Below are 15,329 nucleotides of genomic sequence, written 5' to 3' on the forward strand. Positions count from 1 at the left end.
TCTTTTTTTTTTTTAATCAGTCATCAATTTTATACACATCAGTGTATACATGTCAATCCCAATCACCCAATTCAGCACACCACCATCCCCACCCCACCACAGTTTTCCCCCCTTGGAAGACATGGAAAAATCTTAAACACATTTTATTAAGTGAAAGAAGCCATTCTGGAAAGGCTATGTACTATATGATTCCAACTGTATGATATTCTGGAAAAGGCAAAACTATGAAGACAGTAAAAAGATCAGTGGTTACCAGGAGTTTAGCAGGGGAGTGATGAACAGGTAGAGAACATAGGATTTTCAGGGTACTGAAACTACTCAGTGATACTACATCACTACAGTGATACTACAGTGGTGGATACCTGTCATTATACATTTGCCCAAACCCATAGAATATACAACACCAAGAGGGATCCCTAATGTAAACTATAGACTTTGGGTGATAATGATGTGTCAATGTGGGTTTATCAATTGTGAAAAATGTACCACTCTGGTGAGGAATGTTGACAGTAGGGACAGGGAGTATATGGGAACTCTCTGCACTTTCAGCTCAATTTTGCTGTGAATATAAAACTGCTATAAAAATAAAGTCTATTAAAAAATAAGCAAATTGAAATTCTGGAATTAAAAAATACAATATCTGAAATGACATATTCATTTAATAGGCTTGATAGCAGATTGGATACAACAGAAGAAAGGATCGGTGAAAACTTAAAGGCCGGTCTAAATAAATTATCCAAACTGAAGCGTAGAAAGAAACCACCACCAATAGCAGACTAGAGTAAAAATCAGCAGCCTATGGATCCATGGGCCAAATCTTGCCTTCTGCTTATTATTTTTTAAATCTATTTATTTAATTTAATTAATTAATTAATTTTATTTTTGGTTGCGTTGGGTCTTCACTGCTGCGCGTGGGCTTTCTCTAGTTGCAACGAGTGGGGGCTACTCTTGGTTGTGGTGTGAGGACTTCTCATTGCAGTGGCTTCTCTTGTTGCAGAGCACTGGCTCTAGGTGCTCAGGCTTCAGTAGTTGTGGCTCGCGGGCTCTAGAGCACAGGCTCAGTAGTTGTAGCACACAGGCTTAGTTGCTCCACGGCATGTGGGATCTTCCTGGACCAGGGATCAAACCTGTGTCCCCTGCATTGGCAGGCAGATTCTTAACCACTGTGCCACCAGGGAAGTCCCTTGCTGCTTATTTTTATAAATGAAGTTTTATTGAGACATAAGCATTCCAATTTATTTAAGTATTGTCTATGTCTGGTTTAGTACCACAGTGGCATTGCTGAGTAGTTGTGACAGAGACCATATGGCCTGAAAAGCCTAAAATATTTACACTCTGGTCCTTTAGAGAAAAAGTTTGCCAGCCCTTGGGATAGAGCAACAAAACCAATGAAACAATATTAAATAGTATGACATATGTATAATTGGAGTCCCAGAAGAAAAGGAGAGAGAGAATGGGGAGAGTAAACAGCTGCAGAAAGAATGACTGAACATTTTCCAAAACTGATGAAAGACGTCAACCCACAGATTTAAGAATCTCAGTAAAACAAGTAGGATAACTACAAGGAAGGCTATTTCTAGGAACATTATAATCAAGCTAGAAAACAGAAGTAAAGAGAAAGTCTTAAAATCAACCAGAAAATATAGTCATATTACATTCAGAGGAAAAACAGTAAGAACGATAAGTGACTTTAAAAAAAAAACGTATTTATTTATTTGGTTGTGCTGGGTCTTAGTTGTGGCATGTGGGATCTTTGTTGCGGCATGTGGGATCTTTTAGTTACAGCATGCGGGATCTAGTTCCCTGACCAGGGATCGAACCCAGGCCCCCTGCATTGGAAGCATGGAGTCTTAACCACTGGACCACCAGGGAAGTCCCACTAACTTATTAGAAACTAAGGAAGCCAGAAGACAATTGAATAACAATTTTAAAGGGCTTAAAGGAAACAAAACCTGCGAACTTAGAAGTCTATATCCAATAATAATCTCCTTCAAAAATAAAGGCCAAATTAAGACATTTTTAGACAAATAAAACTTTGGAGAATTCATTGTAAGGAAACCTACACTACAAGAAATACTAATGGAAGTTCTTCAGGCCAAGGGAAAGAATCCCAGATGGAAGTCTAGACTACCAGAAGGAAATGGAGAGCATCAGACGCTGTAAACATGTAGACAAACAGAAGAGACGAATTTTTTTTTCACAACAGAAAAAAAAGCCTTTGGGCTGTTTGAAGCAAAAAATAATAAAAATGTAGAAATAAAATATATGGTAACACTAGCACAAAAGACTGAGACGGTAAATAAATTATACTGTTGCAAGGTTCATTTATTATCTTGATGTGAGTGATGGATACAGGGGTGTGTATATATTTGTAGAGATTCATGGAGCTGTACAGTTAAGATTTGTGTACTTCATTATATGATAATTATACTGTACTTCACTATACATAAAAAGAGAGAAATAATGGACACGACAGAGCTGTCAGCTGTACGGGACTCACAAATAGAGCGGATGTTTATGTTTGTCACGGGGAAGTCAGGTCCTGCTCCGTGGAAGAGGTCGTTACAAGCCGAAGATGGAGTTGGGCTGAGGTTCAGTCTGCTTCCTGCCGTGCTGACAAGGCAGGAATTTCCTTCTGTGACTGGAGCCCTGCTGGAGCCCGTCTTGCTGTCTTCATGGAGAGATACACCAGAACTTGACCCATGACATGAAGGGCCCTGAGGCCTGGCCTTCCTGTGCTGGGACCCGGGGGGGTGGGACTGGGGGAACTGGAAGACAGCCTTCCTCCTTCCTGGGACCCTCTTGTTTGTGGTGAGGAAAACTAGAATGTCAGCCTGGAAGAGACTTCTGATTCAGTCAGTTCCCTGCTGCCATTTTACAGAGATAGGACTTGGAGCTCAGAGTGAATAAATTCGAGAAACTGGATTTGAAATCAGGCCTTCTCTTTGTACTATAACAGCTGCCTTGGGCCCACTTAAGCTTGTCCTGCCTGAACAAAGCTAGAGGATCCACAGTTATCTCTTTCTCTGCCCCTTTCTTAAAAATCCTCATTCCATCAAAGCCCTTGCTTTGTTAGTTCAGGGGAAAGCAGCTGATGAAACTAATTCATACTATAGTATGAGTGACTGATACCCATTTAAAGCCTGCCTGAAAGGGCATGTATATTAACCACCTCCAAGAAACCATCCTCACGGTGTGATCCCATTCAGCATGGCAGGCTGAGGAGGAATATTTTGGGTCAGGGGCAGGCAAAGAAGGTGAGAAGAGTTACCAGTCTGGAGGCACCATAGGGTAGGAGGGAAGGCAGGGTTCCGTCTCCACTGTGTCCCACCCTGGGCACATGATATGGCTTCCCTGCGCCTGGTTCTTCCTCTATAAAATGAGGGTCACACAGGAGCTGGTGAACCAGGACACTTTGCCTAACGCCTCTGAGCCTCACCATAAAATGAGACACAAGTGCCTCCTTCACAGGCCGTGGTGATGGGTAAGCAAAATGGTGTAATGGGAAGGAAAATGCTCAATTAATGACAGTTCTTTTTTTTTTTTCTTTTTATAAATTTATTTATTTTTAGCTGTGTTGGGTCTTCGTTGCTGTGCACAAGCTTTCTCTAGTTGTGGCGAGCGGGGGCTACTCTTCGTTGCGGTGCGCGGGTTTCTCACGTGGTGGCTTCTCTTGTTGCGGAGCACGGGCTCTAGGTGCGCGGGCCTCAGTAGCTGTGGCACGTGGGCCCAGTAGTTGTGGCTCACGGACTCTAGAGTGCAGGCTAAGTAGTTGTGGCGCACTGGCTTAGTTGCTCCGTGGCATGTGGGATCTTCCCGGACCAGGGCTCGAACCTGTGTCCCCTGCATTGGCAGGCGGATTCTCAACCACTGCACCACCAGGGAAGCCCAATGACAATTCTTATTCTACTGTCTACCTATGACACCCTGGCAGGCCACTTACCATCCTGTTTTCTCACTGTAAAGGGAATAACGGCCCCAGCACTGCCTGCCTCGCCAGGCCCTGGTGTGGATTAGAGGCGGTTTGGGTGATGACGGTGGTCAGGGGGCCAGAAGAAGTGAGGAGGACTGGATGGGGCCCGTGGCAGCTTCCCACAGCTCTGGGCCCAGAGATGAGTGGCCCCGCTGCCCCCCTCCGGCCGCAGAAGCACCAGCTGCTGTCCTGCCGTCTCCGGGCTGTGTTTGCTCACTGACTAGGGCCACAGGAGCCTGGGGACCCGGAGCCCCACGCCTTCCCCAGAAAGACCCCCAAGGTGGTGTGCTCTTCTCTTGCTCTGGGGATTTAAAACTGTTTTATTTCCAGAATAAAGAGAACAAAGCCCCTCTGACGGCAATAATTTTGCGGTAATAAAAGGAGGCTTCACAGGCTCTCATTAAGAGGTGCGCTCAGGGAGTGAGACAGCTCTGACAGCTGTCAGTGCTGACTGTCACAGAATCACGGTGCCACTCCTCAAGGGACCAGGAGGAGGGGAGGGGACCGTGGGGGACAGCCTGGAAGGCACGCCTGCCCAGCCCCATCCCTGGGCTGCAGATTCTGCTCCGGAAAATGGGGTTCCAGGTAAAAAGGGTCAGGAGCATCAGTTCCTCGTCTGGCCCCTCAGAGTCACCTCAGGTGGCTCGTGGCCGTGTCTGTAGCACTTGCCATCTGATGAGAAGAGCAATGAACATGGGCCAGGACAGGATCTCAGGGGCCGTCTGGACTAGGTTTTGCAAACTCTTGGTCACATGTAACCATTCCTGTGCCCATCACACATCCGTCCCTGCTGAGCCTGGGGGCAGCCTCGGGATTCCTCTTAAAATGCCACTCAGACTGCCGCGCCCAGTTGGCCTGTGAGTGGAGGCCTGTAGAGCCACAGCCAGACCCCAGGGCCCGTGCACCCCGGTGTGGGTGGATCCATCCCGCGGCTCGTTTTGCATGGGGGGGAAACGGTGACCTAGGCCTGGCTGAGGGACCCGGACAGATGCTTAACATCTTCGTCCTGAGCCCTGTTTCCTCTGGCTCAGGCCAGGAGATGCACTGAGTCCTCATGTGGCCAAAAGTCCACGCAAGTGCACGTCAGGGTTAGCTGGAGCTCCGGTCTTAAGCTCTGGGAAAGTCAGGGTACCATACCCCAGTTCTTTTTTTCACCGTTGTGTCTTTCCTCATTGATCTGAGGCATCGAAAGGGTAGGGTTTGTCCCATTTTGGTCCCAGGAATGGAAGCTGGCCCCTCTGTGTAGAGTTGAACAGGGGTAGGAGTGCAAACACCCCACAGGTCACAGGTGCAGGGAAGATGCATGTGTTGGGGCCAGAGGTGAGAAGGCCACTTAGGAGCCCCCAAGGAGGCAGGGAGGGAGGAGCGGAGGGACAGAGAGAGGAAAGAGAGGGGAGGGGACTGCACACACCACAGTGGGAGGCCTTCCGCAAGGCTCCCTGGGTCCTCAGTCATGTGACTGAAACTCAGTAGATGTCCCCTGAGCCCGGGTAGCAGGGTTGGCCAGGAGGAGGCAGTCCCAAGCTGCCCTTAGAGAAGGCCCCTGGACTCCCCACCCCAGGCCGAGGACAGGGGGACAGGGAGGGGCTCCAGGCAGTGTCACTGAGCTCTTGGGGTCAAGGGGCAGGGGCAATACCCGGGCTACACTTTTATTCCACAGCAGTGACGTGAGGGGCTGTGGAGCGCTGGGCACGTGGTGGGTAGACTCCATGGGTGTGAGGCTCGCCTCTGCAGGCTGCCATTTTCGGTTGTGCAGTGGCCGACCTGTGCAACAGGACCCTTGCCATGTGCCAACCCATGGCACAGCCAAGGGGTCTTGGGAACATGAATCCTGCATTCACTCTTATGCTCTTCTTCTCTCTGTGGACCACTCGAGCCAGGCTGTCTGGGTTTGTATCGTGTTCACCAACCCAGCTTCTCCCTGGTGCCCCCCAGCCCAGCCTTGGCATTGCTTGTGGAACAAAGATGGAGGAAGAGTCTCCACTTTCAGGAAACTGGCCAGTGACAGGTCTGGGCACTGCCAGTATGGTGACTCTTTCTTGTTATATAGTTTCTCGTTTTGATGGAACATCTCTTCCAATAGTTTCTTGAGAAAAGGCACGGAAGAGGAAGTTATGTCTGAAAATGTCTTCAGCATCCCATCCCACTTACCGGATAGTCTGGCCAGTGTATTCATCCAGGTTCTTGTAGCAGACGGCTGGCTCCAGGGCGGATTTGACCTCCCTGGCTGGTTGACCCTTTTGGCTCCCAGCTGCAGGGGAAGCATCCCCCGACCTCACGTTCATGTCCCTTTCGCGACCTCACGTTCATGTCCCTTTCGCGACCTCCTCTGTAACATCCCGTCACTCAGAAGCCCTCAGCAATCATTACAAACAAGGCAAATAGGCAAAGAAAACACTAACAAATGGCAACTTTACCAGCAAAGCACATGGAGATCACATTCTAGGAATGTATCTTAACTAGAGGCACCTCCTGGGGAAAAATTGAAAATACTAATAAGAAAAAAAAAAGCCCGCCCCTGCCTCCGCCATACTCGGCTCTAACAGCAGCTGCCTCCTGTTTGAGCAGACCTACCTCCCAGGAGTATTAAATTTTTTATTGTTCCTTTTTATTTTTTATTTTTTTGGTGGAGAGGGTGTTTATCTGTTGAACCAGTAGCAGCGGCAGTAGAAGGAGAAATGGGGGAACTGCAAAACTGGTTCGCGGTGTCTGCCTTGCCTGGGGGTGGCACATGGGGGGCTCCCAAGCCCGCTCTACTGGGCCTTGCAGGCCACACAGGACACACACACTCCCGGTCTGTGTGTGACATTGTTACGGGGCTCATGCTATTAGAATGAATAGAGAAGTGAAGGGGGGACAGGTGTAGTGGTGCCCCGGCTGGAGTTCTGGCTGGTGGGTTTCTGGCAGGAGGGGCCATCTACTAGGAAAGGCACAGCTGATGTGACCCCCTGCCCATCCTTGGGGAGGCTGGAGGGGACAGGTAGACTCCACCCACCACCCTCATCCCCCAGCTCCAGTGGGGGAACTCAAGGCCGGTGGCTGGCCTGAGGTCACCAGCATCCAGGAGGTTGCAGGACCCTCCTGGGCCTGCCCTAGGTCCCCACAAAGGCAGCTCGCTTTCCTGGCGGCCCGGGTCCCTCTGAATGCCCATCGCGGAACCCCGAGCGCTAATGGCGCCTGGCACAGCAGCCTGGAACCAGGGTCCCTGTGCTCCTCCCCGGGGTGCCGGGGAAGCTGGAAACACCCCAGCGGTCCACCCCAGGGAGAGGGTTAAACACAGTGCGGGAGCCAACGCACGATGTGCAAGGAAAAACCTCCGAGGGCGTTTGTGAGAACACCCAGAGGCAGGACTGTATGCTGAATATGACCTCATTTGTGTAGAAAAATAATGACTGTATATTTTATGAGGAAACGACGAACCTCTTATGCCTGTATGTGAGTTTTAAAAGATTCAGAGGAATACTCCAAAATTGTTAACAACGATTATTTGGGCAAGGGAGACGTTTCATCTCAGACATTTGGTATTTGCTTGAATTGTTAGCATGAACACGTATATGTTTCTTATGGTGTATTACTTTCGTTAAAAAAAAAAGAACTAGCTTTAGTCATTACCTGTGGAGACAGAAACATGTTTTGGGGAGGGGGAGGTAGTTGAGAGACACATTAGCATTGTCTGGAATATTTAAGTTTTTTTTTTTTAACAAAGATATTCTCGAGCAATTTAAATACATCTTAAAAACCTAGTAAATAAATAAAAAATAAAACTTCTGGCTGTGGCTTCGGAGCTCCCCCCAACCCGTACCTCCTTTACTCCCACTCCGCTTAGGAAGCTCAGGTCTTAGGAAGGTAATTCTTTGCAGCTGGAAGAAGGCCTGTAGAGGCCTCACTGGCTGGGCTCGAGCAGGTGCCAGGCCCAGAGAAGCTGTGTGCTCTGGCCAGGGCAGCTCAGCCCTCAGGATCCCAGCTCCATGGGGCTCTAGGGGGGCCCAGAGGTCACATAACTTACCCAATCCTGCAGTCAGCTTCAGAGGAGCAGGGCTGGACCCACGAGCCCAGCAGAGCTCCCCAGAAATGGATGGTCCCCGCCCCACTGTAAGGGCAAAACACCATTCCAGTCTCTAAAGCCCTCCAAGTCCCCCTCGTTGGGTTCCCCAAGGGGCCCTGGTGGTCCCTGAGCCCACCAGCCCAAGGGTCCACACCTTTGTCCAGAGTGAGGCTTGATCCAGCATGGGCTGGGGGAGGGGTGTGTGCTTGGGTGAGGAGGTCCCAGGTCCCTTCCCAGGACCGAGCTCCTTCCCCCTCCTCACCCACTCTGCTCCTCAGTGGCTGGCAGGTCAGCTCCTGCCTCCCGAACTGTCATGCCAGCTCTGAAACACACCCATCTCCCCGACTTGGTTCTGGAAAGCGCCCTGGACAGGAGCCAGGAAACCCATCTTGGAGTCCTTACTCTGCCCCAACCAGTCTGGTGACCTTGGATCTCCTTTTCCCTGGGGAGTGAGAGATTTGCCACTTTCCTGCCTTGTAGGGCAAGAATATTAGGAGAGCTGAGGGCTGGAGAAGGCAGAGGAAGCAATGTTTTCATTCATTCGATGCTCAGCTTTTACGAAGCACCTGTAGGATATCAGGTACGATGCTAAGGGAGACCCAGATAAAGGAGAAAGGGTCTTTACCACTGAGGAGCTCACAGTGCAGTGGGGTGGCCAGCTGACAAGTGGACGGAGAATTATGTGGAAATTCTACATGAAGACATTTGAAGTAGCAAGACAGTCCTTGAGTTCTGCCTGGAGGAGTTCAGAAGCTTTGCAGAGGAGGGGGCATTTGATCTGGGATTTTAGGGATGGCTAAGCGTTCACCAATTAGAAGAGAACAGAGGGGCCTTGTAGGCAGCAGGCAAAACGAAGAGAAAGCAAAATGTGTTTCTCCTAGAGATGCGTTAGAAGGGTAGTGGTGGAAGACGAAGCTGAAGAGGCAGGTGGGCACTAGATAGTGTTGGACCTTTTCATCAGTTAGAGTGCTTCTGGCTGCAAGTAAAAGAATTGCCCACTTAAAGTGTGTAAACACATGTAATGTTTTATTATGTCACATAACAAAGAGAGGCAGGGCATTAATTTAAAAACTCATGGTATGGTTTATATATATATTCTTTTTCAGATTCTTTTCCCTTATAGGTTATTATAAAATATTGAGTGTAGTTCCCTGTGCTATACAGTAGGTCCTTGTTAGTTATCTATTTTATATATATATAGATATATAAATACATATATATTATAGATATATGTATCTATAATATATATATATCCTTCCCCCCCCCTTCCCCTTTGGTAAGCATAAGTTTGTTTTCTATGTCTGTGGGTTTATTTCAATAAAAAATTTTTTTTAAATTTTTTAAAAATAAAAATTAAATAAATAAAACTCCTTAAGTCCCCAATCCCGCAAAAAAAAAAAAAAAAAAACAAACTCACGGTATGGTTAAGGAACATTGTTTTCCACCTTGGGCTGGTCTCCTCATGGTCACAAAATGGTTGCCATAGCACTAGACAACATGCCTGCACACATCCAAAGACACAAAAGGATAGTTTCCCTAGAAGCCTCAGCAGATGTCCCCCCAGGTCCCCTTATCTAGGATTGGGTCATATGACAAGGCTTAGGCTGTAAAGGGGTCTGGAAAAAAGGCGGCTGGCATTTTCTCTCACTAATGGAAGGCTGAGTGGGCCAGTAAGGAAGAAGGGTGGAAGTAGAGGACCTGGCAATGGCCACTGTTAGACAACCAGAGAGTCTACCAGGGTCTTGAATGCCAAGCTTATGAGTAAGGACACCATGATGAAGCAATGGGGCAGCCATCAGAAGCCTGTGGCCAGGGCAGTGGTGGTGTAGGCTGAGTGCTGGCGAGCTCTCTCTCTCTCTCTCTCTCTCTTTCTCTCTCTCTCTCTCTCTCTCTCTCACACACACACACACACACACACACACACACACACACACACACACACAGGCGTTCTCACCTTATTCCCCAGAGGAAGGAAGGGTAATTGGGAGGGGGTCACCCAGTTCCCAAAGAGCAGTGACCTAACTTGCTCAGTGATTCCCTGAAGGTGGTGGTCTTGGGGGCGGGGGGGGCGTCTGCAGATGGCAGTGGAGAAGGGAGGGGCCTGGGAGCCCAGGCCAGGCTCAGGGCACATGGAAGGGCAGGGGGCCCCATGCCAAATTCTTCCCCACCAATGCCTAACATCCCACCATTAAAGCTTTATTCCTTTGGTTAAGCATCGCCCTCCTCTATTTTACAATACAAATACCCCTAGCAAGGCAAAGACCACAGTGGGAGCAAGTTGACAGTAACATCATTATCCCAGAAAGGGCCCAGGGCAGCTGGTTGGAGAGGAGGCCCTAAGAGTAAGGAAGGGGCCACCCAAGGCTACCACTGCTGACATTCCTGGGTTTTCCTGTTCTTCCTCTGGAGCCCTCACTCTACCATTGAGGAAGAAGCAGCAGGCCCCCATCGTGGTTGTGGCCCCAGAGGCCCAGGCTGAGGATGGGTCAGCTGGGCAGCAGTGGGACCAGAGGAAGAAGCCTCATGGCCTTCAGCCTCCCCCGAGTCCCTGTGAGAAAGGCCCTTCTCCTGAGAGTACGGGCACTGTCATTCTGTCCTCCTTACAGACAAGGCAACTGAGGCCCAGAGAGGCCCGGCACACGGCTGAGGAGCACAGCAGAGGGGAGGGAAGAAAGGCAGGATTCTGCACGTGCCTCCTCTTGCTGGTGCTGCTGGGAGGTTCGGGGCTGTGGGCTGGGGGAGGGGCTCTCCCGATCTCAGAGCAGAGCCACCGAGCTGGCTCTGGGCTCCCCACAGACGGGTGTGAGAGAGAAACAAACTTCCATCTCGCTCAGGTGCTGTTGCTCCAGCAGAAATGAATCCCGTTGGACACGAGCCCCTCGCTTTTTGGAGTCCTGCTCCGTGGCCAAGAGCTGTCACCACATCATCTCCCTTGGGACCTGCCCTACCCTGTGGGATTCTCTGAGTGTTCCCACTTGGCAGGTAGGAAGACTGAGGCCCAGGGCAGTGAGGTGGCCTGCCCAGAGGCAGGCCCTGCAGGGCGGCTCCAGCCATGGGCTTCCAGATGGGGAAAGAAGGGGCAGTGGCCTGGACGGAGGCAGGGCGGCGCGGGGGGACAGTAGCTACGCTGGGGGTGCAGATTTGGTGATGGGCGGGGTGTCAGGGAAGGTGGTCTGGGAGGAGGGTGGGGAGGATGGGGGCCGAGCCCTGTGGCTGGGGACACGGGTAGGGAGGCCATAGGCCGAGGCCGAGGTTCGACCTCATCGGCCTGCCTCTCTCCTACCATCCGGTGGGTGTGAGGTCCCATGGTCTGAGCCGCGGCTGTCCCCGTGCCCCTCCATGGCCAAGCACTGTAGCATTCGGGGGATACGGGGTGTTGTGAGGATGAGTCAGGCCACCGGCCACGGAGCCCAGCACAGGGCAGGGGTGAAGAGCGCGCCAGGGAGCGAGATGGCCCAGGGGTGAGGCATTTACTGTTGGGCGGGGGGGGCGTCTCAAGGGGGTGCCCGCAGCAGCCCCCAGTCCTCTCAGCAAGTCTGCCGCGAGAGCCTGCCGGCAGCTGTGAGTGCAGGTCTCTGCCGGCTATGCCAGAGCCTCTGAGAGGCCTAGGACGAGGCAGAGGATCCCGCGTGCACGTTGCTGGGAGCAAACCTAGTGGCTTCCGGAGATGAGCCTCCTCCCCACCCGCCCTCTCCCCGATCGTCCCTGAGTCACCAGCACCCTTCCCTTCCACTCGGTTCCCTGAGATGCTTGCTGTCCCCCACTGTCCTGTGAGTCACCTCTCCACCCTCAGCATCCCGCCCGCGTGGTGCGATCATTGTCCCCGCTCCCCCAGCCCGCTCTCTCTGCACAGCGCTTTCAAAAGGCTGACTGGATGGCTTCCCTGGTGGCGCAGTGGTTGAGAATCCGCCTGCCAATGCAGGGGACACGGGTTCGAGCCCTGGTCTGGGAAGATCCCACATGCCGCGGAGCAACTGGGCCCGTGAGCCACAACTACTGAGCCTGCGCATCTGGAGCCTGTGCTCCGCAACAAGAGAGGCCGCGATAGTGAGAGGCCCGCGCACCGCGATGAAGGGTGGCCCCCGCTTGCCGCAACTAGAGAAAGCCCTCGCACAGAAACGAAGACCCAACACAGCCAATAAATAAATAAATAAATAAATTAATTAAAAAAAAAAAAAAAAAAAAGGCTGACTGGAGGCGGGCCGTCAGGCGGGCAGGGCGCTCACTCTGCCTCTCACCTCCCGGTCCATCTTCTGGGCCTTCTCCTGGGCTGTCTCCTGTCAGGTGGGGAGACTGACCGAGTTGGAGGGCTGAGTGCAGGGCCAGGGTTTGGGGAAGGTGCTGGGCGCCCAAGGGCCTCAGACGGATGGAGAAGTTTCAGAAGGTGTGACCTCCAAGGCGCCTGGGCAGGCTTCTTAGCGGTCTGCTGCAGGCCCACCCTCTCTTTAGCTGGCATGGAGCCCACATTTCCACCGTTAGAGGTGTATCCCTCCAGGCCATGCACCGGGTCTCCAAGAGACCCCGCCGAGATGAATGAACTCAACTCCGGCAGGGCCGCTTCAGTTCTTGGCCATGACTTCACTCCTCAGGTGCTCTGGCCACCTGCTCCCAGCTCAGCACAAGGCCCCGCTGGGCAGTGGCCAGGGGAGCGTGCCTGGTGGGAGCAGGCAGAGCCGGCCTTCCTGCTGTCTGCCCTCCATCCTGCTCTGCGGCCACCTTTCTGGACCTTGGGTCCCCTTTTACAGCATGGGGGGGGGGAGGGGTGTTCTTTGAGCTTCCTTTTGTTTCTACATCGGAAACCAAGACCCACTTCTGTTTGCAGCTGTGACTTTGGTCAAATCACTTGACCCTCCTCAGCCTCAATTTCATTCTGTGTGGAGGAAACAGATAGTGAGAGCCCCCGAAGGTGAGATTTTTGATGGAAGACTCGTAACACCAGTGACCCCATAGGCCTTTACCATCTGCAAGGTGTTTTCACGCAAAATATCTCATCGGAGCGCTCCCAAGGACCCTGAGAGGTGGTGATGCTTTCATCTACCCCCCACCCCGGCCCCACACTTACAGTTTGAGAAACAAAGGCCCAGCTACGGGGGGACAGGCACAAGGGCTGGTCTCACCTCCAGATTCCCTGTCACTAGATGAAAGGCCAGATCAGGGAAAGGCCTGGGCACAGAGCAAGGGGCAGCTGCTCCGAATGTTCTTCTCCCCTTTCTCTCCCTGATCGGCCATCTCTGGGAAGGCAGATGAGCAGCGGCCCTTCCCCAAGTGCGGCGTGAGGGGGCAGGGAGGTGCTTCTGACAGCTGTGCAGATAATCAGCACTTCTCCCTCGCTGCTAATAGCATGTTTAGCTTGCCGACTCCTCTGTTTGCCTGGTGCCTCCCACGGGCCCAGAGCTGGGAGTCTCTTAGCTCTTGCTTGGGGCGGGACAGCTGTGACAAAGGGGGCCTGCCTGCTCCCCAGCCCTGGTCCACCCGGCACTTCTGTGCTTCGGCTCCCCCCACCCCAGGGAGCTGCCTTCAGGCTCTGGGAAAGTGGAAAGGGCCTCCTGCTCCTGGACCCCTGGGTGCCCCAGCCCTCCGAGCTCAGCGCTCCATGAATCTCTTATCTCCACGCAGGACCAAGTCTGGGTCCTTCTGCACAGAGTGGGTCTCATGGGCCAGCGGGACCGGGGCCAACCCCCCTTCAGATTACACTTCCACCCCTTCCTGCAACCCCGTTACCTCCCCCAGGCCACCACGGGACACATCTCACGCTTGGAGCAGGACGGACCCCAGCTCCTCAGGCCCCATCACTCCTGAGCTCTCACTTGCTAGGTTAGTAGAAAACCCAGCTCACACTCTCAGGGGCTTTCCTCCTCTGGCTGGTCTGCAACCCTTAAGGGTTCATGGACTTCCCCAATGCAGCCTGCCATATTCCCCTCCATGGGGAGAAGACTCTTTGGTTTGGCTGTGCCCACTGTCCTTGGCCTGGTGCCCTCGGACTGGCGCCTTCACGGCAGCCCTGGCTTCTTTGCTCCTGGGCTCAGCTTCTGCGTGATGCAAGGCTTTTCCCTTAGGGGTCCATGGCCCTCTGCTGACCCACCAGCCAGATGGAACGGATCCCACAGTGGATAGCAGAGGACCGGGGTGAAGACACTGGTCTGTCTGTCCATCTCCCATCTTACGGGGGACATCACCTCACGAAGCTGTGATTCCTTGTTTGCCATGCGGCTCAGTGCTGGAATGGCCCCTCCAGCAGGCGGGGGGCCTGGTCCATTCGCCGTGGTGTCTCTAGTGCCTAGAGCGGTTGCCCAGCCACCATCTGCCGACAGAATAAATATGTAAAAGTTTGTTCTCTTTTCCCTTAACATTATTTCACGAAGAATTTCCCAAGTTTGCCGTTTTTCTGGGCTGCGTAATAAATATCCTGCCTTATTGACACATCATTCCGTTCCCCCCCTGCCACTTACAGAGCATTTTGGCTGAGTCCACTTTTGTACTATTATAAATAATGTTGCTATAAACAGCTGTGCACATATAGTTATTTTTCCTTTTGCAATTATGTCTTTGGGAGGAATTCCAAACAGTAGGATTACTGGGTCAAAGAACATGGCATATTTATGGCCCTGGATATGGTGGGACTGGCTAATTCTCAGCCCCCAGGCCGGCCCTGTTGTCCCCAAGGTTTGTCTCTGAGTGACGCCCACAAATGTTCCTTCCCTTTGGTGCCAGAAGTGACCCCAGCGTGCAGGGGTGCTCCCTCTGGCTCCTGACGAGCTGGGGGCCAGGCGCAGTGGCAGGGGGTGCTGGCGGGGCAGTGAGTGGAGGGGTCAGGGGGAGGTAGCTGTGGGGACGGTGCAGATGAGGCGTGTCCCCCAGATTCTGGGGCCAGGAGCCCTGTTTGTGGGCCCAGGAAGGCACTGCCTCTCCCGGACCCCCTTCTTTCTCTCGGATCAGCTCTCTCCTCTCCTGGAGCCCCTACTTCGGTCTCTGAGTGGGGGGAGCAGTCCCCACCTGGAGGGCCACAGGAAGAAGGGAGGGGGGCTCTGGTGCCTCAGCTATTCCTGACTTCCCTCCCCAAGGCCCTCGGGTGGAGAAACAGAAGATATGGAAGCTGGTTTTGAATTAAAAGTCTGCATCATTGTAAAAAATGGGTCTGAGATCCCGTCTCCCCCAACATGCTCTGTCTGCCTTCCTCCTGGTCCCCTGCCTCCAGCCACCCCTCACTTCCTCAGCTCCCTGAGCCCCCTTAACCCGTCATCAGCACCCGGAGCCAGGGGCCTGATGGTAGAGGGGGAGGGGCCCACATCAGCCCCTCTGGGCCCTGCCCCA

At 52.5% G+C, this 15,329-nt stretch overlaps 1 protein-coding gene and 1 non-coding gene across 2 annotated transcripts in view; one reads left to right on the forward strand and one right to left on the reverse strand.

Annotated features, from left to right (window-relative positions):
* Nucleotides 1-1,799: 1,799 nt before the first annotated feature.
* TRNAW-CCA (transfer RNA tryptophan (anticodon CCA)) lies at nucleotides 1,800-1,872 on the reverse strand. Its single transcript has one exon. It is a non-coding gene; the product is annotated as a tRNA-Trp (tRNA).
* Nucleotides 1,873-7,271: 5,399 nt separating this feature from the next.
* Nucleotides 7,272-15,329, forward strand: part of GPAT2 (glycerol-3-phosphate acyltransferase 2, mitochondrial) — a 33,934-nt gene continuing 25,876 nt past the window's right edge. Inside the window, exon 1 of the mRNA XM_059943482.1 lies at nucleotides 7,272-7,301. Within this exon, the coding sequence (XP_059799465.1) occupies nucleotides 7,272-7,301 (30 nt within the window). The remainder of the gene's footprint in view (nucleotides 7,302-15,329) is intronic.

This window comes from Balaenoptera ricei, chromosome 13 (genome assembly GCF_028023285.1).
Source record: "Balaenoptera ricei isolate mBalRic1 chromosome 13, mBalRic1.hap2, whole genome shotgun sequence".
In the NCBI taxonomy this organism is placed as follows: Eukaryota; Metazoa; Chordata; class Mammalia; order Artiodactyla; family Balaenopteridae; genus Balaenoptera; species Balaenoptera ricei.